Source organism: Eptatretus burgeri, chromosome 1 (assembly GCF_056783735.1).
Source record: "Eptatretus burgeri isolate ZD-2024b chromosome 1, Ebu_testis_v1, whole genome shotgun sequence".
Taxonomy (NCBI): Eukaryota; Metazoa; Chordata; class Myxini; order Myxiniformes; family Myxinidae; genus Eptatretus; species Eptatretus burgeri.
The window spans coordinates 114,789,389-114,815,702 of record NC_140961.1 but is presented as its reverse complement, the minus strand read 5'-3'; the positions used below and the strand labels follow the sequence as shown (position 1 = coordinate 114,815,702).

The following is a 26,314-nucleotide window of genomic DNA, read 5'->3' as shown; positions in this document are numbered from 1 at the left end:
CTCACATCCATAGAGCAAGACTGGAAGTACCAAGGACCTGAAGACTCGGACTTTCGTCCTCCCGCACAGGTACCGGCAGCGCCACACCCCATGATCCAGTGAATCCATGACTCCCCAGGCCCGACCCAGACGTCTATTGACCTCTGCCTCGCAGCCAGCAGAGACATGAATATCACTGCCAAGGTAAGTGAATCTCTCCATGACCTCAACATCCTCACCACAAACAGACACAGACAGGACAGCAACATCCAAGATGTCATTGAAAGCCTGGATCTTAGTTTTGACCCAAGAAACCCGTAATCCCAGCGGCTCCGACTCCTCATTCAGCACCTCGAGGGCCCCCAAAAGGATGTCTAAAGTCTCCGCAAAGATGATTGCATCATCTGCAAAATCAAGGTCCGAGATCTAGTCCATACAAGTGCTGAAAAGTGTGGGGGCCAGTACACATCCCTGACGAACTCCAGTAACAACTGGAAATAAGTCTGAGATGGTACCACCACACTTCACAGCACTCTCAGTCCCAGAGTAGAGTTCAGACATCAGATCGATCAGTTTTGGTGGCACCCCACGAAGACCAAGAATCCTCCAGAGGACATCGCGATTCACTGAATCGAACGCTTTACAGAGATCAACATAGGCTGCAAGCAGCCCCTGCCGAAACTCTCGTCTGCGTTCGGTGAGGACACGAAGGGCAAGGATACGGTCAATCGTTGACCTCTTTGGTGTAAAGCCTGACTGCTCTGGACGCTGGTGCTCAAGCAGATGGTGGCGAACCCTATCAAGAATTATCCGAGCAAAGACCTTGCCCGGCACTGAGAGCAGCGTCACCCCTCGGTAGTTGTTGCAGTCTTGGCGATCACCCTTCCCTTTCCATTGAGGGACAACAAGGCCCCTCTTCCAGTCAGTTGGGATGATGCCTGTGTTCCAGGCAGAGCACAAAACTGCATGCAACGACACGAGTGCAGCATTTCCACCAGCCTTGAGAAGTTCAGCATGGGTGCCACAGATCCCTGGAGCTTTGCCCCGTTTCAACTGGTTCACCGCGGCACGTGTTTCCACAAGCGAAGGTGGACCACAGTTGATTCGAGGGTCAGAAACAGGGATTATAACACCCTTGACGTTCAACTCGACAGCTGGGGGATCAGCCTGGTACAACCGCTCAAAGTAACCGGCCCAGCGGGCCTTCACTTCAGACTCCTCTGTCAAGAGCCTACCACTCTCTGCTCGAACTGCAGTGCTCCGAGGGATGGGCTTGGATGAACGTAATGCGCGAATTCCCCTGTAAGCGGGACGAGAATCACCTGTCCACAGGTGATGCTCGACCCCCTCACAGATTCCTCGCACATAGGCCTCCTTGTCCACCCTCAGTGCACGTACAGTTTTACGCCTCAGCTCCCTGAACAGCTCAGCTCTGCCATTCAGCCTGGCACTGCGACTGGTCAATGGTATCCAGTGTCCCTTGAGAGCCAAAATTCTTCTTTGCCCTGCGGTGAGCTCCAAGACATCCACCGGCAACATCAAGGACGGTGGTCTTGAAGGCGCTCCACAACTCTTCAGGACCCCCCAAAGCACCCAGACCCCCCAAGTGTCCACTCAGCCTGTTCGCAAACTCCTCAGCGACTCTCTCATCCCTGAGCTTGCCAACATCCAGCCTAGGCTGGGATGGTACCATTCTCCAGGATTTAAGGTGCAGCTTTAGAGTTGCTACAACAAGCCTGTGGTCAGTATTGAGGAACTGAGCACTCCGGTAGACCCTGTAGTTCTGGATCATCCTCCAACGACCGTCAATGAGGACATGGTCAATCTCCTTTGCCACACCGCCAGCGTTGGAATTCCAAGTCCAGCGATGAGCTTGGGCGCTGAAACCATGAACCAGCCACCCTAAGTCCATGACTTCTTGCAAAGTCAAAGAACTTAGTGCTATTCTGGTTCAGAGTTCCTGACCCATGGGGACCAACACACACCTCATAACCATCCCTATCAGTTCCAGTCGATGCATTGAAATCCCCCAAGACTAGAAGTGTATCTCGTCTGGGGCACTGATCAACCACAGACTCGAGTGTGGCGTAGAATGCATCCTTCACGGTGAGATCACTCGCCTCAGTCGGAGCATAAACAGAGACCAGGGAAATGACACCTAAGGAGTGACGAATCCTTAATCTCATAATACGCTCGTTGACCGGTGTTACCTCAATTATCATTGGGGTCAGCTTATTGGACACAGCTACAGCAACTCCTTGGGTATGGTAATCATCAGAGCGACCAGACCAATAGTAGGTGTAACCACCCACCATTATCTCCCCACAATCCGGTCTCCGAACCTCAGAGAGAGCTGCAATCCCGATGTCCAAATGCTTGAGCTCAGATGATAACAGAGACAGGTGATCATCCTCTCTTAGGCATAGGATATTCCAGGCACCCACCCGAAGGGACCGCCTCAGGTTAACCCAAGGAGACCGCCGTCTGGTGGACGACACTTCAGCACCACTCCGACACACTCTCCCGCAATCTGACCCAGGGATGTTACCCCGTGGTTTCCCTCCTATCATCAAAGATTGGGGGTCCCGAAGGCTTTGCCCCAATCCCGTCATCCGGTGAGCTGCCCTGCGAAGGGAAGCTGCACAGCAGGTACTCCCACGGAGTGGGTTTTCAGATTTTTTTTTGCGTTTTTGCGTTTTGCGGAATGAAGGTTTTTACGGTGGCCGGAGTGCAAATCCTGCCACCAACCTCCTAATAAGAAGTAACCCAACTGCAGGAGGACATCCGCAGACACAGTTGGGCACTAGATATGGATGGCCGTTGGCTCACAAGGAGCTCCTCCGCCCTTTGACAGGTTTTGTTTTTAATCCTGCTGGGTGTCCATATCCAAACACCCTCCTCACCAGAAAACCTGGTTGGGGAGACGGTTTAGTCGCCGACAACCCGACCATGGAACAGGTTAGTACAGGTTTACATGGTACCTGTAGCAGGTCACAGATCGAACCTGACCTGACAAGATTTGTCACACCACCAACACACCACCAACACACCACCAACATTTGATAATACACATAGCTTCTACTAAAATTTTCCATGTTCTGCCACCGCTGCAAATCCTTGAGCGTACCATGTTCTCAGCACCTCCTTCTACATCTACATCCCCCTTTTGCTCATGTGGCCACTTTTGTGAGCCAAACGAGCAAGCACCTTTTGGACAACCACTCCACCCTCACTTGAGACCATATCTCTTGCTTCATATGTGATCAACATTTCACTCTGGCTAACAGTTCCACTATCAATTTTCCAAGATGTTATTTTCAGTGTACACTACATACTCTGACAGTTATGTTCAGTCGGACATCTTTTGATTACCACATTATTTGCTCTAACAGCGATTCAACCAATACTGCATAATCAGGCACCATCCATCCATCCATTTGGACCACACTCTGCAAAGCATTTGGTGCTGCTCAAGCAGTCTCCCTGGCAATTGGACACAATCCTGGACAGGTCACCACTCTGACACCGATCAGGTACCGATGGTCGACACTGCCAGCCATCCCCAAAAAACACCTTATTTTCCTCTTTGTTCTGGGCCTAGGAACATTGAGAATAGCCTGCAAGCCATCACCTCACAGTCTTCTCGAGGTTCCACTCAACACACGTCCTCAATATGTTACTTGGGTCTTGCACAGTTGTATTTTGGCCTTTGGCACCTCATCGCCTTTGGCAGCCAGTACCCCCAAAAGGGTTAAGATGTTTCCCCTGATGTCATCCCCTGATGTCAACCAAATCAGCAAATCATCCACATGGTGTACCAATAATGCCTCTGGCAATTTGAAATTGCACTTCTTTCCAAACAACTGACCCCCATATTTTAAATAACTTTACTATAACATCAGTACAAAAATGCAACCCAAGCTCGTTAATCTTTCAATTAACAAATTATGGCACTACATGAAAACCACAACTCCACATTCCTTGCTTTCACTGATGCAAACTGGTCTATGATGTGTTCAAAGTCAGTTTTGCCACTCAGCAGAGCAAGATCACAGTCTGCCTTGGCCCAAGGAGGCTCTCAAATACGAAAGTATTAGTTTTAACTTGCTGACTGATCTCTCACAGCTGGCGATGGAAACTGCGATGTGTAGCATTATCTGAATAGCAATGCAAAGATCGGGGAAGATGCTCTCATCTTCATACTGAACAATAAATTTGAGAAGCTCTTCAGGTCTTGATATTTTCATGCTGTCCCGACATGATAGCAACATTCTGCAATCAAAAAAGTCTTCATATAGTTGCTGTCCATCAACATCAGAGCTGTACAATTCGCTCAAATTTTCACACTCGTTTACTGTCGGTGCCGTACTTGGCGTCAATGTCGTGCAAACGAGCGAACCTTTCGTCCATTTCTCTGTGAAGACAGTCAAGTGTTCCCTTCATGACTTTCATGCGATACAAATTTCTGCCTCGTACCTGACGTAAATACTGTCTTGACAAACCCTTTACTTACGTGATTATTGTTCCAATCTCCTTCGCTTTGTGTCCTTCTGCAACCATTAATGTAACATGTGGCGTTGTATTCATGGATTGGTCTATCAAATTGCATTGTTGTTTTGCAAATCTCACCTCGAACCCAATCTCCTCCTCACCAATCCAAAGATCAGTAGTTGCGATTTTGAACTCCATCCCAAACACATTCTGTACTTCACTCGCATAATTCACATTCTCTCCCAAAGCGTCACAGCACGCCGTGCAGTGTAGAGGCTTGATCCATTCTGCCATATTTTCTCCCATATTTCCATTGTGAGGCTCCAACCAACATTTTATATCAGGAATTATTTTTAACTCTGATAAATTCTCAATTATCTCAAACACGGGCCATTTACCATTATCCACAAGCCCTAAGTAAACTCAAACAGTACAACTCGTAGCCTGGTGTTGGCTCAGTGGTTAGGGTGGCGGCTTGGGATCCGAGGGTCCTGAGTTCAAGCCCCATTGGCCGCTGAATTAATACACAAGGGGGTTGACCCAGCCTGTCATCCTTCCGAGGTCAGCGAAATGAGCACCAGTGTACTGCTAATGGGGACACGGCATCAGGGGCATAGCTGCGTCCCAACCAATGATGCAACCAGCAGCCACACACTGCAATATATATATATATATATATATATATATATATATATATATATATATATATATATATTGTTGGGGGTCGGGTGAGAAGACCACTCGGGGGGGAAGCTATCTCGGCTCCTACCAGACTCCTCGGAATTGTAGGCCATCGCAAACGGATAATTCCGTGACGCAGTGGGTCGCTTTACCGACCATGGACGCCAATAACTCAACCACGTGACTTACGGTCTTCCGTCTAGTTAATCCGGTTCCTTAAAAATAACCACGTGATTTAATTACCGGGGAACACGCCCTCGCTATGCCTTGTCCGAACCGGATCACTTTACCGGATCGGATGCAGCCGAGCGACACTGCCAAGGACGTCCCGGCTAAAAGGAGTGGATCGTTGGGAATAAAGTCCCGGCTAATCTAGGATTCGGACCATTTGGGTGGGTAGAGTCAGCGTTGTGTGGGCGGAGAAGAGGAGGCAGAGTCCAGCGATGACGTATGGAGTCGAAGAACAGCTTGATCAGGAGGCAAGGCAGGGAGAGAGAGAAAGAGAGAGAGCTCTTTATAGGCCCTGCTGTGCAAGGAGGGCGGGGCGGGGGCACCGCGAAACGCTGTGTCGTCACCCGAATCAGGCGCTCTGATTGGCCCTGACCCCCTGCGCGGCTGCGATTGTCGGAAAACACAACATTCCATTTCTGGCAAGGTGACCTCGCGCTGTGGAACCATCTCGCTCCGATCCCACGACATGATACGAATCGCCCACACCGAACTCCGCACCATGAATCGCCCTTCAAGAACCTCCAGGCCATGCCCTGACGACCGGCCGAGAGTGGCGTCGGTCCTGCATGCCTGCTCGGGCACCCCGACCAGCGCTGGTCAACGCACTTGCTCCGTGTGCGCCATGCGGCCCGAGCTGTACAACATGCCTCCACCCAATCACAGCTTCGCTGGCCGTAGAGGCGAGAAGACATTCGCCATCCGTGGGGATCATCCGCAGCCGCCAGCGAGGACCAAAGGTACGACGTTATGGCAAACCCATGCACAGACAGTAGGATGTGTCCATTCGTGCCAGGCTCTGTACGATAACAAAGTGTCGCAAGCGGTGCACGGGTCTGTCTTCGAGCACATTCCGTACAGTGTGCGGAGATCCGCCATAACGCACGTGGCCAACGCTCATGTTTTCACGATTCTGCTATTGTGTGTACGGGCGAAACGCGAGCGATATAATTAGTCGAGAAATGGGTTGAAAAGTACATGCCGCCCGTATCATGCACAACATGGCGTGGTGTTGCCTTTCTGTTATCGGCCTCGATTGAGGGATCGCTTGAGGACGGGAGCTCTGTGTTCCCGATGCTCATGTGTTGTTTGAGCACCCTTTCTAAGGTACTGTTTCTTCCGTCTCCTCGGTACGTGTTCCGTGCAGTGTGGGCGTCATGCTGGGTGTGTTTCCTGTCCATTGGGTGGAAATTACCGCCAAGCGTGCATTTGGCAGGCTGTTTTTTCTACGGAGGGATGGGGGTGTAATGCCTGATTGGCCTTTGCTGAGGACCCATCTCACAGCTAAGGGCGCACGTGGCTCAGATTTACCTCAGGAATAATCAGAAAAGAAGAGTAAGAATGAAGTTAGAAATGGTATGAAGAAGAAATGGTGTAAGCAAACCTAGCTATGAGATCCTCACAACACATGCCCCTGTTGTCCCGCGAGACAAAAGGGAAGGGACTTTCTACACGTATAATAATGGAATAACTGCCTGGGGCCCACTTTTTGTTGGATGCATGCGGTTCCGAGAACCGCAACAATATATATATATATATATATATATATATATATATATATATATATATATATATATATATATATATATATATATATATATATATATATATATATATATATTGTGTGTGTATATATATATATATATATATATATATATATATATATATATATATATATATATATATATATATATATATATATATTGTGTGTATATATATATATATATATATATATATATATATATATATATATATATATATATATATATATATATATATATATATATATATATATATATATATATATATATATATATATATATATATATATATATATATATATATATATATATATATATATATATATATATATATATATATTGTGTGTATATACATATATATATATATATATATATATATATATATATTGTGTGTATATACATATATATATATATATATATATATATTGTGTGTATATACATATATATATATATATATTGTGTATATATATATGCATGTATTTATATACAGGATAGCCTGAAAGTTACTTTACCCCTTATAAATTTCTCGCACTTCCCTCCGTCCCTTACCCTCTGCCCTCGCCCCCTCGCCCGCTATGATATGCGGATACACTGACTCAGAAGAATGATGGAGCACATACAGATACAATGACAAGTTAATTATTGTAAGTACTGTACAATAAAACCTGTATATTAAGAGTTCAAGAACAATGCTTCACTGGGAAGGGGTAAAGAGACTTTCAGGCCACCCTGTATATGTCTATATATATGTGTATATATATATATATATATATATATATATATATATATATATGTATATATGTATATATGTATATATATATATATATATGTATATATATATATATATATATATGTATATATGTATCTATGAATATATGTATATATGTATATATCTAAGTATATATGAATATATGTATATATGTATATATGTATATATGTATATATGTATATATGTATATATATATATATATATATATATATATATATATATATATATATATTTGTTTAAATACTTGGGATCAACTGTCCAAAGTAACGGAGAGTGTGGTAGAGAAGTGAAAAAGAGAGTGTAGGCAGGATGGAGTGGTTGGAGAAGAGTTGCAGGAGTGATTTGTGACAGAAGGGTAGCTGCAAGAGTGAAGGGGAAAGTATATAAGACGGTAGTGAGACAAGCTATGTTGTATGGTTTGGAGGCGGTGGCGCTAAATAAAAGACAGGAAGCGGAGCTGGAGGTGGCAGAGCTAAAGATGCTGCGATTCTCGTTGGGAGTGACGAGGATGGATAGGATAAGGAATGAGTGTATTAGTGGGACAGCGCAGGTAGGACAGTTTGGAGACAAAGTGAGAGAGGCGAGATTGAGATGGTTTGGACATGTGCACAGGAGGGAAGTGGAGTATATCGGGAGAAGGATGCTGAGGATGGAGCCGCCAGGCAGGAGGAGAAGAGGAAGGCCAAAGAAGAGGTTCATGGATGCGGTGAGGGCGGACATGTGGGTGGTTGGAGTGTCATTGGAAGATGTGGAGGATAGAGCGAAATGAAGACGGTTGATCCGCTGTGGCGACCCCTAACGGGAGCAGCCGAAAGAAGAATAAGAGAAGATATGTATGTATGTATATATCCTGGTGTTGGCGCAGTGGTTAGTGCAGCGGCTTGGGATCCAAAAGGTCCTGAGTTCAAGCCCCGTTGGGCCACTGAATTAATACACCAGGGGGTTGACTCAGCCTGTCATCCTTCCGAGGTCGACGAAATGAGTACTAGTATACTGGGCCGGTGTATACCCCGGTTAAAATAGGTGTACCATATCCCTGTGTCGTAAGACGAGGATTTCATGAAGACGAGTAAAAGAGTAGGAATGAAGATGGAGATTTAATCAGACCAAACTATGAGATCCACACAACGCACTGTCCCATTGTCCCACAAAACAAAAGAGAAGGGACGATCTGAACGTACATGAGTGGAATAAATGTGTATATATATATATATATATATATTTATATATATATATATATATATATATATATATATATATATATATATATATATATATATATATATATATATATATATATATATATATATATATATACACACACACACACACACACACACACACACACACATAGAGATATATTGTGTAATTTTCAGCACAACCATTATTCAACCGTTGTCCCGCTCAACAAAAGAGAAGGGACGATCTGAACGTACATTAGTGGACTAACTGTCTGGGAACCGCTGTATGATGGTTGCTATTGCTTTGGAGGCTTGCGGTTCCGAGAACCGCAGCAATAATATATGAAAATAAATGTAGAGATGAGGCTGCCAGGCACTTATGGGGGGAACAAAGTGAGAATGTGGGTCTATCTTTGATGAAAAGACATGTTTCAGGGAAATGATCTGTTGCTAATTTTTCAAAATTACCTGGAAAAGAGCTGGGCACATGGGGTATGGTGGTGGAGGGGGAGGGGTGAGCTGGGGTAAGAGCAGAATAAATAGTCAGGAGTGTTTGGGGGTTGATTGGAAAATATAGATCAGTGCATCTACATTTACAGCAAGACAGTTTCTATCTCAGGATACCTAAATCAACAATCTGGTTACACGTCGCTCGTAGGGTAAGTAGTTCTGTACATTATGAACCGTTGGTCCAGAGAGGATTGCTAATCAAGCTAACCGATGCTTTAAAATCAAAGCTGCTTGCTGCTTGAGCCGTTGTACGTGGTGCATTGGATGATAATGGTCATATTGTAATATGCATCATCATGTAACACCAATACCAGCGACAAAATATCAAGATTACGTGTTTGTCTTTTCTCATTATTTGTCTTGACTAGAATCTCCACTCCTGGTGACAATGACGAGTGCAATTGAACCTCAACCTGGAGGGGTTGTGCACGTGGTTGTGGTTGTTCTTGTTGTCATCATTTTACTTCTGCTCTTGGTCATTGCTGCTATTTTATGTCGACATCACTGGAAGGGAGTTTTGCAATTGGTAAGTTGTATAAAAACAACATCAATGATGATACAGAATCCAATCGCAACATTCTTCTGATTGTGATGAACAATGTGTCGGTTGACATTATATATGAGGTTATTGTTTTCAGACTATGCTTGTCCCTAAAATGTTTCGTTTGGGTTTGATAAGCAGTTAAAAATGAAGCAAGATTAAAGTGAATTTCTGGATTAGTGCCAATAAGGGTTCGGAAGGGCTGTAAATCTGGACTTGCACCTGTAAATAATTGGACCCTTTTAACATTGCACTAAAACTTGAATGTGTTTATTGTGAATAGATAATTCAACTTTATATCCCTGCAATACGATTACGACTACTCGAACGGCCCCAATTATTTCCACCTTCACGTGGGCTTGGCTGGGGGAAATATTTGGCCAAAGCCTTTCAGAAACCAGCATTTGTAATTTGTTCATAGTGCCGGTGATAATTCTTCTACTCTTTATGAAAGACAGCATGGGATCTTAAATGTCTACCAACTAATGCTGGCAGATGGGACACCCAGCTTAACGACAATCTGAGGGACAGCACACTTTATGATACAATGGTGTGCCTGTGAAACACCAACCCAACAATTTATAGTCAGGCCAAGACAAGAACACAGGGTGTTTCAAAAATCAGGAATCATCGGGATATTTATTTTACAATTCTGTTATAAAACTTGTGCAAATTGTGATCCACTGACATACATACACATATCAATTTGTGTCTGTAGGTTTCTTTGAACGTTTCTTAACATTGACACCGATTTTAGCACATTCGTTGCTGATTTATTTCTTCATATTGTGATGGGTTCGGGGTCGTGGTGATCACGAGGGGTGACTTGGAGTCGACGAACCGCTCTGACTGACCTCTGACTCTGAAGTCGATGAACCGCAGATAACTCTGCAGCACATTGAGTTGCTAAGCAACCGTGGATGTCGTCTGAGTTGACAAAATCTGGTAGGGTCCCCGTGTCATAATCTCACATTACCTTCCTCGTGATTTAGTTATCCCAGATGGGGAACCATGCTCTGATGCCCCACCCTTATCTATTAATTAGCTACAGCCGAGCAGAACCATAAGTGGGATGTCAGCTCGTCGAGCGTAGTGATTCAGTGGGGTACAATCTCCCATCTACTTATGACATACTCTGTCTAACCAATGGAGGAAACAGACGATCAAACAGATTTGGGAAGTTTATAATGATTTATTCGGCACGTATTTACAAGCATGTATTCACAAATATGCAGTGTCACAAAGAACAATCTTAACTCCAAGCATGGAAAGAACCACTTATGCATTTGGCATTGTCATGAAAACAAAATACAGGCACGCCTCATTCAACAGAGAAATTGGACAAGAAAGGGGATAGACAGAGGAAGAAGAAGTCGGGGAATATTATCGGCCCCTTTCTCACCCGCACTGTAGCTGGCTGGCCCACATGGATCCCAACATGAAGGTGAGGGAGGAAAGGGAGGAAGAGGAGTATCTGCATGAGAAGTAACTGTGAGGGTGTGAATCACTAACCCCGCCCTGATGGGTCAAGGAGAAATTGTTGAAGCGCTCCGTGCCCTGATGGGTAAAGCGGCAATCATCGAATCTTTTTTATGTCTCAAGTAAACAAATTGGAAGCGGTAATAGAAGTGAAAGATTGTGCAAGTCAGTGTGTTTGGCCACTGCATCCTGGGCACCTCCACTGCCTGTCCACCCTTGGCTTCATGGTACCAGCCTGCTCATCCTCGCAGAAGTTCGTCCTTGTCAAGGCTCGTTTTGTGGTGCAGCTTGTCTCATGTCATTTCCCAGATGCGAAGCAGCAGCGATGCTTGGAATTATCCGGCTTTTATTGCTCCTGGGCGAGGCATGACTTTTGGGAGCTAAGGTCACCTCAGCACCCTTTGACCTCCACATGTCGCTTTGTCATTGGTGTGCATTGACCTTCTTCATAGCTGCTCAGAGGGTTGGCCATGTAGCTTCCCTCACTGCGGTGCACCTGGTGTTGAATGGCCTGCAGGGCGGCGATGCCAGTGCTGAAATGGTGCAATGTGGAAGACCCAGATAGCGCTGGAATGGCTTTGATTGGTAATGAAATGTGAGTGTCTTGTAATGTAATGTGTGCATGTAGTTTGTGAAGACTCCATTCTCCGGCCTGGCATGAAGAGAGTCAGCAGAAGAGGATTCACCAAAATGCAGCTTTATTGAAGGACCACATGCCAGCGGAGGTGATGTTAGCAGCTCAACCAGCACATTGGAGAGCTACCAAAACCACACTGAGTCTTGCATTCAAAAACTCTCCCTTATATACAATCTATCTATAATTCCAATCTATCTCTGGTTATACTTTAACCCAAGTTGGTGTGACAAGATCTCCAAATGTGTACTCAGATATGAGCTAAGAGTTTCCCTTCCCTCCCCCAAGGGAGGGTGGAACAATCGAACAGCTTATCTTAGGGCCCAGAAATCATCTTAGACAATCCCTCTCCCTTGCCCCAGACTTCTTATCACTGTGGAGTGTTTGAAGGACAAACAAAAACCCCTACTAAGTTCACAAAGATGGTAAGAGTAAGGACATATCTAGCTTCAAACTAAACAAGAGCCCAGGAGTGGAATGCTTGAGAAAAACAAGATAACGTTTGGCTTTACATGACAAAGGACATGTCTCGGTTTGTTATCACTAAAACAACACAACCAGTGCCTTCAGAGGGCATCTGGTGGACTGACTCACTGGTAAACAATGCCACAAAAACTATAGAGAGTTTTAAAATGCATTACAGAATATATAAAAATGGGTTTGAATCCCTACATCAAACATATATATATATATATATATATATATATATATATATATATATATATATATATATATATATATATATATATATATATATATATATATATATATATACATATATATATATATATATATATATATATATGTATTAATTATGGATCAGATGTGACCATAAAATAGCATTCCTCACATAGTTCTGTGTGCATTGTTGCGCTATACAAAGGTGGAGAGAGAGGGAGAGAGATGAAGGTGTGTGTGTGTGTGTGTGTGTGTGTGTGTGTGTGTGTGTGTGTGTGTGTGTGTGTGTGTGTGTGTGTGTGTGTGTGTGTAACTACATATATATATATATATATATATATATATATATATATATATATATATATATATATATTTTAGGAGGGATAGACAAAGAAACAGATTTTAGAAAGGGAATAATTACAAAGGAGATTCGAACCTGATATACACGCACAACACATTTCCCTGTCCCTGATGAGAGAGGAAGGGTAACCTAAACAAAATTGATATGGAGATATCTAAACTAGGGATCCCTTATGTGTTGAGTGCAACCTCCCAGGGTCTTTCTACAACTGCAATAACATCTTCAACAATGTGTGGTGTTGTATTATAAACCAATGATTTCATGTGTTCCCAAAGAAAATAAGTCAAGTGGCATTAAATCTGTACTATGTGGAAGCCATTATATCCGTCCACGGCATCCGATCCACCTCAAAGGCATTGTCTCATTTATGTATATACATATGTATATGTATTTTTATCTACGTAAAATGCTTGTTGTTTGTAAATGGATTAATTCAAATCAATCAAAATAATCTCAAACAAAGAGAGACTTCAACAAGCAGTTATTGAAAAATAGACAAAGAGTAGATGCTTACCACTATGCCTTACTCAACAATAAACACAAGACATGGGTACCCAGCAGATCATTCAGGGGGAAAAGAAATCCGGTCTCGGCTTACCAAGGCATAAGTCATCATGCATCTACTAAAATGACCCAAAACGTAAGCGTGCCTTGGTCCGCTGCCAGCACCCTGCCCTGCCGTGCATCCACCTGCAAACAGGCTCGAACACTAATCGATGTCACGACGTTGCTCCCAGGAACTAGGAACGCCAAGATTCAGGTATGCCAAGAGCCAGGTACCGGGCAGAACCAGCAGGACCGGTCCAGCTGTCACCAACCGTCAGAAGCTATAAACAACCGTCACCAAGGCGGTCCTCCCGTCCTTTTTATAGGCGACCAGTGTGGGCGGAGCCTCAATAAGACTTCAGCCGTATGGAATTTATTTGTGTGTGTGTGTGTGTGTGTGTGTGCGTGCGTGCGTGCGTGCGTGCGTGCGTGCGTGCGTATATATGTGTGTGTATGTATATATATATATATATATATATATATATATATATATATATATATATATATATATATATATATATGTGTATATATGTGTATATATATGTATATATGTGTATATGTATATATGTGTATATATGTATATATGTATATATATATATATATATATATATATATATATATATATATTGTTACGAATTTTGGAATTCGATTCCACACAACATTCAGGTTCTTTTAGTCAGCTATGTCGATAAGTGCTTGTTCCCAAGATAGCTCACCTTCCATTGTTTAAATGTTCAGAAATCGATTAGATGCGCTGCGGATCAATTTAATAGTTAAGGAACGAAACAATGGAGTCCCCCCCCCTCTTCTGCGAAGAGGAAGAAGAACCCTGCCGTCCCATGACTCATGATGTCAACAACTCCCTCCCACCCGTGGTTGAGCGGGGGATGGAGCATGAGTCACGAGTTAGCCAGGAGCGGGGGAAGGGCGGGAGAAGGATAAGAGGAGATCTTTTCTTTGTTCGTGGGCAGAGTTGGAGAAGGGAGTTGAGGGGAGTCGTTCAGCAGACCGTCGGGTCCTGCTTGGCTTGCGTTAGGGTTGAGGCCTTCGGAAGCTTTTTGCTTCGGCTGGCTCAGTGAGCTTCGGCTGCGGCCTGGCTCGGGAGGAGGCTTTTTGCTTTGGTGGTTCAGTGAGCTTTGGCTTCTGTTTGGCTCGGGAGAGCTTTTCGCTTCAAGCTGCCCTGTTTGGAAGAAAGTTAAGCCGGTCGCTCGGCTCGAGCTGCGAGTGGTGGCTTCTTCTTCTTGGTCCGTGGAGCTCTTTGTTCTCCATTTTGGTTCCTGGCTTGGTGCGACTCATCGACCTCTTCTTGGAGGTGGTTCCTCGGGGAAGCGGTGCATCGGCGCCTCGTCTCACCAGCACGTGTTGAGAAGCGCGGGAGGATTCGCGGGGGCTCAGGAAGAATCGCAGCTCACGGCGATTGGATCCAGCTCGCTCTCGCTCTCGCCCGGGTCCGAACAACTTGAAGACCACACGAGGTGGAGAGGTTCAAGATAGGTTCTGGGTTTCAGCTCACCTGTCCTCTGCCATCATTTCTTGGGTGTGTGTGTGTGTGCGTACGCGTGTCCGTGGGCCCATCTATTAAGTAGGAAATTGTTAAGTGCTTTGTGTGCTGTAAATGTTTGCATTGCATTTCATAAAGACGGTCGTAGTTCTTTTGTCGTGCTTTTGTCGTTTGTATAATTGAATACGTGTTTTGCCTTGTTTAATTGCATACGTGCTTTATTATAATAAATGTCCTTGTGTAAATGTAAACCTGTTCGTTGCGTCCTCTTCCCTTAATTGAGCTGCCATCTTGCACTCGGAATATCGTTGGTTTTTAGATAGCCGGTAAAGTGATCGGGTCCAACGGGATTGAGCGATAATACCCCGCTCGGTTATCCCAAAAGGAAGCGAGCTGCTTAAGCGGCTCGTTTCCAAGTGGTCCCGTTGAGGTACAATCTCTCGGTAACCTACCCGTGCGAATAATTAGGTAAATCTAAGATTTGGTGATCGGACCCTGTAGCGCGCGGGTAGAGTGCGGACAAGGTTGTGGTGTGGTTAAAAACACACCTGTGGCTGGTTCCGGCGTTGATCCGGAAAGCCGCGACTGGATTGTCCGTTCGGTGGGCGAAGCGACCGCTATTGGTTTGACGCGGTCGTTCGCACGCCGGCGGGCGGGAATCTACAACACTGGTGTTCAGGAGTGTGGGATTCAAATCCGTCCCGCCTCCAATCAAATTAACGGGAATCGGATCAGGGGTGTGTGGAGCGACCCTCGATTCCCATCAAATTGCGAGTGGTAAAAATTATTCTGATAAACAAGATGGCGGTTCAAGGCGAACGGGGGTAGGAGGGTTTGGAAATAGATTTTGAAATGTCAGAATCCATGACCCAGGATGAGATCCCCGTGCAGGACATTCCCATTGGGATGCAGGTTGAATTTCCCCCACAACCAAACCCAGAACCCGAAATGGGCGCGGCGGCCGCGGTTTTCAACCTGCCTCCCTTCCTCTGTCAAGATCCCCCCTCACTCCCGCCCCGATCCTTGCTGAAGCGGCTCAGCCGTGTACATTTAACATGGCCCAGTTATTCGCAATGCTGGCAGAAATGAATAACGGAATAAACAGCAAGATGGACAAAATGAATAACAGAATGGAAACAAACACAAATTAAATAAAAACAAATGCGTGCAGGATGAATAACAGAATGAATGCGAATATGACAAACGAAATGAAAAAAATGCGGGGTGAGATGCAACGCGTGGGGCGATGCCTGCAGGCGGGCATAATGGCGGCGCCACGTGCTGGAGCGAGCGAGCTGAGGGGGAGTGTGGACTGTGTGGAGGACAAAATAATACGGGAGACGTGTTCGATGAGACTCGTAACGGCAGTGAGAGTGACGGTGACGGAGAGGGAAAAATTAAAAGGGGAGACCGAAACGTATAAGACGAGACACGGGGTGACGACGGCAGAAATAATAGTGGAGACGAAGGAAACGAACAAGGTGACGGAAACGCAAATAGTCACAGAAACAGAGACACGGGAGATAGAGGATGAATTGGACGGGGTGGAAGAAATTAAAAATGAACACACACACACACACACACACACACACACACACACACACACACACACACACACACACACACACACACACACACACACACACGCACAGAGGTAGGGAGGGACCATGAGGGGAGCTCGGGGAAGGTGTCGTGACCCGGTGCAAGCAGCTGGATAGCCTCCTTCAGGAACGGGGGAGGGAATGTGCCCCCTTGAAGCAGATCACGACCAGGTGGGTCCGGTCGAGCTTTGCGAGGTGGAGCGGATGAGTGAGGCGAACGGGTGCACGCGGAGCTTGGGGGTTATGGAAACCCCGGGACCCCTTGTGGTGGTGCTAATTCCCAGCATGGTTGTTGCGGTGTGTGTGGTGTTGAAATGTGTGTTTGTGAGTGTGCCAAAATGCGTGCTTTCCAGCACGCATGGTGTGGATGAAGCACCGCGTGTGGATGAAGCACCGCGTGTGGATGAAACACCGCGTGTGGATGAAGCACCGCGTGTGGATGAAGCACCGCGTGTGGATGAAGCACCGCGTGTGGATGAAGCACCGCGTGTGGATGAAGCACCGCGTGTGGATGAAACACCGTGTGTGAGTGAAAGGCGACGTGTGCGAGAGACCGCGTGTGTCAGGTGGAGGTATGAGAGGGAGATGGCGGTTAGCATGTGGGAGACCGCAACCACATGTCCGAGTGTAATGGTGAGGTGTGTGAGCATCGTGGCTAGCAGGAGTGTGCGCGTTGATTGGCGTCGACGACTGCGACAGATGAGGGACAAAAGCCAGGTAGCGGCCGTAGCTGTTTTGAGGACCGTGCCGGATTGGCACAGCAGCGAGCGCGGGGTCCGTGCTGTGCTCCGCACGAGGCCGCCACGTGCGCGGCTACGCGAGTGAAACCCAGTCCGGAAACGCACGCGGTGGATTAGCTGATCCCGCGTATGGACATAAGGTAGGCTGGATATGGATTTGGACCGGACGGGTTCTCCACGCGAGCGTGTGCGTGAAGCTCCGATGAGCAGAGCACATGTGTTCGCGTGGGGAACCCCTCAAAACACGGGGCTTGCTTTGGGATGCGCAGTGACGTCTTGGCTGCATGGTTGAAATCCGGCAGAAGGGAATCCCTGCTGGATGTTACCGTCCAAGGGGACGAGGTGCGCGAACAGCTGCCATGACGTCACGGGCAGGTTGCGAATTGCCGCGCTGGTGTGCGCAGAAAAAAAAAACGCAAGCCTCGCCACTTCGAGTGGACACGAGCCCCAGGCAGGGGGTGGAAGACCCCCTGTTAGGGGGCACAGGAACTACTAGTGAGGGGGATGGGTTAGCGATAGTTAGACCGGCTTCATGGGGACATGAGTTGTTCCTTATCGAGCCCATGGAATGGATTAGTAAGAGGGATTTCAATTTAGATTTAGGAAATGGGAATTTTTGGATTTTTGAGACAGTGACAGACATGAAATGTGAAGTGGAGACGTAGCTTCGCTACGTAGAGTAAAAGGAATGTGCATTGATTTAAGGGATGACGAGGGAGCAGGAGTTAGTCAGGGGATTTAATTAGGAAGGATGGCAGTATAGTGTTGGTGTGAGTTGTGAAATGGAAAGTGTATGAGGAATTAGTGTGGGACAGCGGGCCCAAGTGTGTGAATGGAGCGAATGTGGTATGCTTGGTGTGATGACTGGGGGGAGGAGTGATTCCCACCCAAGAGACCCTGGGGTCAGTTTTATTGTTGGTTAGTGGGTAGTCAATTTAGTAAAAGGAGGTCGTTTTGTTGTTGGTGTCGAGAGAAGGCACGAAACCTGTTTGGAGGGGTGCAAGAGTTCATGGACCGGCTGGGAGCGTGGCTGTAGAAAGTTGAGTATTTGTTTAGTGGGCACCCCGGGCACCGGACTCATCGGCCAGAGTTGGCCAAGGGCCCAAGAGGGGCCAGGATAGTGTAGTGGGCACGGGCGACCCGTCGGAAACAGGACCCGTAGCGCCAGAATGCCATGGGGGCAGTGCAGAGGGCACGGGCGACCCTCGGAAAGGGACCCGGGGCATCAACACGCCACGTGGGCATCGGAGGGGGGCAATGCCAGAGAGGGCAACCCCCCGCGTTGTAGGGAGCAGCTAGGCTCGGAGGCAGCCTGAGGACCTGGGGGTGCCATGGTTAGAATTCGGCAGAGGGGGAGTTCCTGCCAGTTGAGCCACACTGCCCAGCCAGGAAATTGTGCGAGGGCACGAATGAAAATTTGAGGGCAAGGCCCAAATTTATAATGGACACCAACACAGGCGACGGGAATCATGGTTTTTAGAACCAATAGTTTTAAAGTGTGAGGCGTTTTTGGAAAGCCCCGGGGTAGTTTCAGGTTAATGAATGTTGGTAGATAGGAGATGTACCCCTTCGCACCATCCATCCCTTCGCTCGTTGTAGGCCGCAAGACTCACCTTGGTAGATCGCTGAACTCTGAAGAGGCCATTCTGAGGCTTCGTTGGGCCTCGAGAAAGGACGCTAGCCTCTCCCTATTCCCTTCCAGAGAGGGAACGTAGGGGTTGGGAGTAGGCTAGGTGGACATGATAGGCTAGCCAGGCAATGACGATAAAGGGGGTTAGGTAGACAATTATAAAAGGGAAATTAATGTAATAAAAATAAAGAGGGGCAAAATTTCGTTGTGTTTTGTGGCAAATTAAGGGAGTGGGTATGGACAGACAGGCAAAGGCGATAGAGTGGGGGGAGACAGTAGGCTTGGTCCGAGCCCGCCTTCAGAGCAGCCGGCACCACCACACTCCCTCCAGACCTGATGGAACCACACCAGAGGCCGGCCAGCTTCATTGCCGGCCTGTTGTGCTGCAGCCGCCTGTTCTGCATGGACTTGCCTTGCCATGCCTAGTTTGCCTGCCTCTGCCATGACCCTATGCCTGCTAGCCCTTGTTTGTGTTTGCCCCTGTGTCCATCCATCACCATGTGCGCCACGACCATTCAGTTTTGCAAGGACTGCCCTGCAGGCAGCCCGTGCATCCATCATGCTCATTTGTGTTTTGTTTTTTTTGCGATCTCTATCCATTCCCCTGCATCAATGATCTTTGAAATGACTTTTACCTTCTCCCCTTTCACAGATCACAAGTCCTGGGCCATGGTTAAGTAATGGATAAGTTGAGTGACAATTCTAAATACGTAGAACCTCACCTGCATGTTTGTTTTAGCGCTGGCAATTTTAGTTAAGTTGTCCGAATGAGTCTGTGACAGTTTGTTTAGTTAGTTACGCAGCGCATTCGGTTATTTATTTTTGGGACACGTATAAAGAAATGTCCCACTCAGTGATCCGAAGGTAGAACGTACTTGGGGATAACTTACACATGCTGGTCACACGAAAATTTGACGACTCGGGACGAGTCTGTAAAAAGGGGAGGGAGTAGTGTTACGAATTTGGGAATTCGATTGCACACAACATTCAGGTTCCTTTATGCAGCTATGTCGATAAGTGCTTGTTCCCTTGACAGCTCACCTTCCATTGTTTAAATGTTCAGAAATCGATTAGATGCGCTGCAGATCAATTTAATAGTTAAGGAACGAAACAATGGAGACGTCCCTCCCCCCCTCTTCTGTGAAGAGGAAGAAGAACCCTGCCGTCCCGTGACCCATGATGTCAACAACTCTCTCCCACCCGTGGTTGAGCGGGGGATGGAGCATGAGGGCATGAGTCACGAGTCACGCCGGGAGCGGGGGAAGGGCGGGAGAAGGATAAGAGGAGATCTTTTCTTTGTTCGTGGGCAGAGTTGGAGAAGGGAGTTGAGGGGAGTCGTTCAGCAGACCGTCGGGTCCTGCTTGGCTTGCGTTAGGGTTGAGGCCTTCGGAAGCTTTTTGCTTCGGCTGGCTCAGTGAGCTTCGGCTGCGGCCTGGCTTGGGAGGAGGCTTTTTGCTTTGGTGGTTCAGTGAGCTTCAGCTTCTGTTTGGCTCGGGAGAGCTTTTTGCTTCAAGCTGCCCTGTTTGGAAGAAAGTTAAGCCGGTCGCTCGGCTCGAGCTGCGATTGGTGGCTTTTTCTTCTTGGTTCGTGGAGCTCTTTGTTCTCCATTTTGGTTCCCGGCTTGTTGCGACTCATCGACCTCTTCTTGGAGGTGGTTCCTCGGGGAAGCGACGCATCGACGGGAAGGATCGGCGCCTCGTCTCACCAGCACGTGTTGAGAAGTGCGGGAGGATTCGCAGGAGCTCGGGAAGGATCGCAGCTCACGGCGATTGGATCCAGCTCGCTCTCGCTGGAGCCTGGGTCCGAACAACTTGAAGACCATACGAGGTGGAGAGGTTCGAGATAGGCTCTGGGTTTCAGCTCACCTGTCCTCCGATCTGGAGCTCATTATTAAAGTCCTCTGCCACCATTGTGTGTGTGTGTGTGTGTGTGTGTGTGTGTGTGTGTGTGTGTGTGTGTGTGTGTGTGTGTGTGTGTGTGTGTGTGTGTGTGTGTGTGTGTACGTGTGTCCGTGGGCCCATCTAATAAGTAGGAACTGCTGTTAAGTGCAAATGACTGTACATAATAAGTAGACGGTTGTAATTCTTTTGTCGTGCTTTTGTTGCTTATATAATTGCATACGTGTTTTGCCTTGTTTAATTGCATACGTGCTTTATTATAATAAATATCCTTGTGTGAATGTAAACGTGTTCGTTGCGTCCATTCCCTCATTGAACTGCCCCATCTTGCACTCGGAATATAGTTGGTTTTTAAATAGCCGATAAATAGAATCAGGTCTGGCGAGAATACCCGCTCGGTTATCCCAGAACGGAATGGACCGTTTAAGCGGTTCGTGTCCAAGCAGGCCTTCGCCGAGGTACGGTCCCTCGGTAGGTTACCCGCGCGGGTACTTAGGTCTATCGATATTCGGCGATTGACCCTATTTCACGCGGGTAAAATACGGACTGGGCCGTGGTGGGATTAAAAACCCACCCGTGACTGGTTTCTGGCGTTGTCCCAGAAAGTCACGACTGGATTGTCCGTTCGGTGGGCGAAGCGACCGCTATTGGTTAGACGCGGTCGTGCGCACGCCGACGGGTTGGAATCTACAAATATATATATATATATATATATATATATATATATATATATATATATATATATATATATATATATATATATATATATATATATATCTATATCTATTGCAGCAGACCTGGGGTCGGGGCTGAGAAGACCATGAAGGGGTGTGGTGGGGGGGGGGAAGCAACTTCTGGTTCCCACAAGACTCTCCAGAATCGTAGGCAGGCGCACATGAATAATTTGTGACACTGTGGGTCGCTAATCGACCGTGAACGACAATAACTCGACCACGTGACTTAGGGTCCTCCATCTAATAAATACCGTTTACCTAATGGTCATGTGATCTAATTACCGGGGGACACGCCCTCAGTATGCCTTGTTCCAACTGGATCAGATGCAGCAGAGCATAACTGCCCAAGGATGTACCGGCTAGAAAAACAGATCATTGGGGGATAATGTCCCAGTTGGGCTAACATACGAACCATGCTGGACCAATGAAGGAAAAGACGAAAACGAGCTGGGAACATTTCTATGCTAAGCATTTATTTACACTCAAGCGAGGAAAGGTATGTTGCACAGTAAATTGGGTTTATTATTCTGTACAGCAGCGATAGCAAGGAATTTGTGGGGTGCGACAAAAGGTAAGCAATTTACAAAAGCAGACACAGAGCAGACTTATCCTATTAGAACTTATACAATCTTAGTTTATGCTATGAGAGGTGCCATCACACACATACACACACACACACACACACACACACACACACACACACACACACACACACACACACACACACACACACATACACATACACACACACACACACACACACACACACATACACATACACACACACACACACACACACGGAAGATTAGATTAGCCAGAAAGAAAGAGAGCAGATGAGGATAAACGGCCTTGCAATACCTGGTGCGGTCGGCTGACCAACGCAACCCAGTACGTTTGGGGGAGGTAGGAGGGAGAAATACTGCTGACTAAGGTTTGCGAGTGTGAGGTGTGGGGTAGTGCAATATATATATATATGGGTGTGGTGTCGTGCCAGAGGAAACTGTGATTGCGAATCTGTGATGGATGCTCTTGTGCGTCCAAAGGGGACGAGATAGAGGGGTGGAAAGAGAGAAAGGAGAGAAGATGCGTGAGGAAAAAGATTCCTTGCGTAGTCATGCAAAGGTCTGTGAGTGTAGCGTATACCTCCGTGAGACGCTCCGCTTGAGCGTTCCCACCTCAAGAATCGGCATGTTATCTCCTGCTTAGTCACTTTGCCAGGGCTCGTGGCAACATGCGCTCCGCACTCGTCCTCCGTAAGAAGAATGTCTCTCACACACCAACCAAGAGTGAAGATCCAGCGATGGGCAGACAACGAAGAGCAGTGAAGAATAGGACGAAGCAGAGAGGCGAAGAAGAGGGCGGACGGTTGCGCGATCCGCCTTTAAGCCCTGGGTGACGGGTGGGGTGACGGGTGGGGTGACGACTCGAAGCGACGTGCTGTGACCTAAATCCTGCTTCTCTTTTTGGGCCACAGCGGTCCTAGCCACGCCCTGCCTGGCTCCTGGGGCCGGAAGCAGTCTCATTCGCACATCTGGCATGACATGGCCCTGAGCTCCATACCGAACTCCCGGGGTGCTCTTCCCACTCTCCCATCCCCTCGCCATCCGTCTTGCCGTGTTTTGACGACTGGACAAGGGTCATATCAATCCCACGTGCCCACCCGGGACACCCCCGGCGAAAGGCAGTTGGTGCCACCAACGTCCGTTGCTTGTCCCCGCATCACGCGCTCCGAGTACCCTGAGCCGTGTAGGACGCCTCTGTTTAGTGGCGAATTGTATTGATACAGAGGTAGGAGGAGGGGCGGGAATATTTTTCCCATGTGCGGGAGGTATTGGTGGTCGAGGTGGTGAATTATTGGTGAGTGAGGGGTGAGCAAGGTGAGATACCATTGGAAATTGGTGCGCAGATGTGGATGAAAGAGTCGCCATGAATGTGCCATGTAGCATTTTCGTTCTTATGGTGATTCTCTCACGTGAGGCTGCATGGTGTGTTTGTTTTGATTTTTTGGGTTCCAAGATACAGGAGGAATTGTATTGCAAATATTCAATCGCATTTTGAATGGCGTGTGTGCTTGCTTGATTTGTATCATGGCTAAAAGAAAAGGGTTGGAATGGAAATCAGAACAGAAGATAGAGATATAATTAGACCGAGCTATAAGATCCACTCAACGCACCTTGTCCTGTTAACCCATGAGACATGAGGGGAAGGTTTGACTGCACAAAGACTTCCAAAATAACTGCCTGGGGTTCACTGTATGTTGGCTGCCATTGCCTGACATGCGGTTTTGCAGAACTGCAACAATATATGTATATATACATATATATATATATATTTATATTTATATATATATATATATATATATGTATATATACATATATATATATATATTTATATTTATATATATATATATATATATATATACACATATATATATATACATATATATATATATTGTTGTGGTTTCCACACGTTTGGCGTGCGGGCGACCGCTTTGAGCTAATTGCGGCCGCGCGCCCACCGGACGGGCAATCCAGTCGTAGCTTTCCGGATGAACGCCAAAATCCAGCTACAGGTGTTTTTAAGCACACCACAACCTTGTCAATGCTCTGCCCGCACGACAGGGTCCGCTCGCCGAATGGTCGATTTACCTAATTATTCGCGCGGGCAGACCAAGGGTGTAGCCAGAGGTCCAAAAGCGATGAGGCGAAAAGAGGTGAACTTGTTTGATGCGACGGTGTGTGCAGCGCAGCGTTGCGAGCGCCAACGGCGCGAAGCCTTTACGGCGAGGGGTCTGGGGGGCCTTGAGCGGCCCCCAGAAGCCAATGCATTTTTGATGCCCAGAAACCTATTCTTGGCTAATTTCAATGCTCAAAATTAAAAAATTTTAATGTTCATTTCAACCACATTAATCATGAAAAAAAAAATATATATATATATATATATATATATATATATATATATATATATATATATATATATATATATATATATATATATATATCCATACAGTCAAACAGTAAATTTTGTTTGTGTCAAAACATTTTAGCCCCAATGGTAAACCCTCACCACGCCCGACCCCACATGTTCTCTCATCATTCAATCACAATGTTCCTCGTCATCCTTATGATGGTTGAAGGCTAGTGCCACTCTTCTGTGCAGACTGGCATCCCAAGCCTTGAGGATGCGCAAGGTGTCCTCATGAGATCAGTGTACTGGGAGGAGGGTTGTTCAGTCACTGTCGGGGGTGGGGGTGGGGGGTATTGTCCTATTTAGGTATTGTGATAGGAGTGGAGATAAGAGTATTCAGAGCACTGCCAGGGAGCTTTGATAGTTTACTCCACAGGGAGCTCAGATGCCCAGAGGGCTCAGGCCAGATCATATTTCAGGAAATGAGCAACGAGGCAACCGCCTCGTCTGCCTCAGCCTGGCTACGCCCTAGCAGACTACCTAGAGGTTGTACCTCAACGGAACTTGCTCGGAAACGAGCCGCTTAGGCAGCTCGCTCTGTTTGCGATTTGCCGAGCGGTGTATTATCGCCAAGCCCCATTGGATCGGATCAGCTTATCGGTGTTAGAAAACCAGCTATTTATTCCGAACGCAACCACGGCAGCTCAACGCAGGAAGGGACGCAACGAGCAGGTGAATTCAAACAATGACATTTATTCATACATGTATGCAAGCAATGGGGTAAGGGACAGGACACGAGCAAAAAGACCTACAGCCATTGTCTATTTACTACGTACATGCACTTAACAATTTTACTTATTGGACAAGGTGCCACAGACTTCCATGCAAAAACCCCAGGAAAGAAAAGAGAGAACAGGGCCCGTAGGCCTTTAATGTTCTGTGGAGCTGTGAAGACTGCAGGAGCTCCGCGAGACCGCGCAGGTTATCTGCCACCCTCGTGGTGACTCGCTGGGCCCTGATTCGGCGACCCTCAGTGTGTCTCGTCATCAACACGGCAGCTGGTGTATTGGCAGCTCGGTTGGTCCAGGCTTAGCCGTGCGGCCGGGTCGATTGGGCCTAGCCGACCATGCCTCAGAGGAGCGAACGGGCCTCGCTCTTTCAGAGTTGATGCTCTTTCAAGAGCCCGCCCACTCCTCCGCATCGCTCGGACTGTCCCGGGGCCCGATCACCTCGGACCGTTATGTTGCTGGCTGGCGACCTCTCTCTGGCTGCCTCCACCAACTCACGACTGCACGGCTCTGCAGACTTGGCTGAACTCCAGAGCTCCGTCCTCAACTGGCTCCCAACTCAACTGAACTGCTTGGAGTCTCAGTTCGCCCTTTTATCGGGTTTGGGGGGGGGGTGTTTGGTCTTTCACCTCCGACCTTTCACCCCCCCCGGGCTCCACCCCTTTTGTCATTTTGATCCGATTCTGCCGTGGAACGCGGACGTGGTAGAAATCACCGGCTTTCGACTTCGCTCGTGGATGCCGTTGCCGGTGATCAAATGAGGGCGCCATGGAGATGAAGGTGAGGAGATGTTTGTTTTAAAATAAAGACAGAAAAGAATAATACTCCCTCAAAGATGCACAGCCCAGCACACGAATACTGCCCTTTAGACATCGGTGGGGAAATCTAACCTGGAC

At 47.0% G+C, this 26,314-nt stretch overlaps 1 protein-coding gene across 5 annotated transcripts in view; it reads left to right on the top strand.

The window, feature by feature from the left end:
* Positions 1-26,314, top strand: part of LOC147035226 (discoidin domain-containing receptor 2-like) — a 100,727-nt gene that overhangs the window by 55,996 nt on the left and 18,417 nt on the right. For all 5 annotated transcript variants that reach the window (XR_015061804.1, XM_085895677.1, XM_085895669.1 and 2 more), the window contains one exon: positions 9,749-9,906. Coding sequence is in view for 4 of the 5 variants with exons in the window: in XM_085895677.1 (XP_085751803.1) it covers positions 9,749-9,906 (158 nt within the window). In the remaining variant the exon portion in view is untranslated. The remainder of the gene's footprint in view (positions 1-9,748; positions 9,907-26,314) is intronic.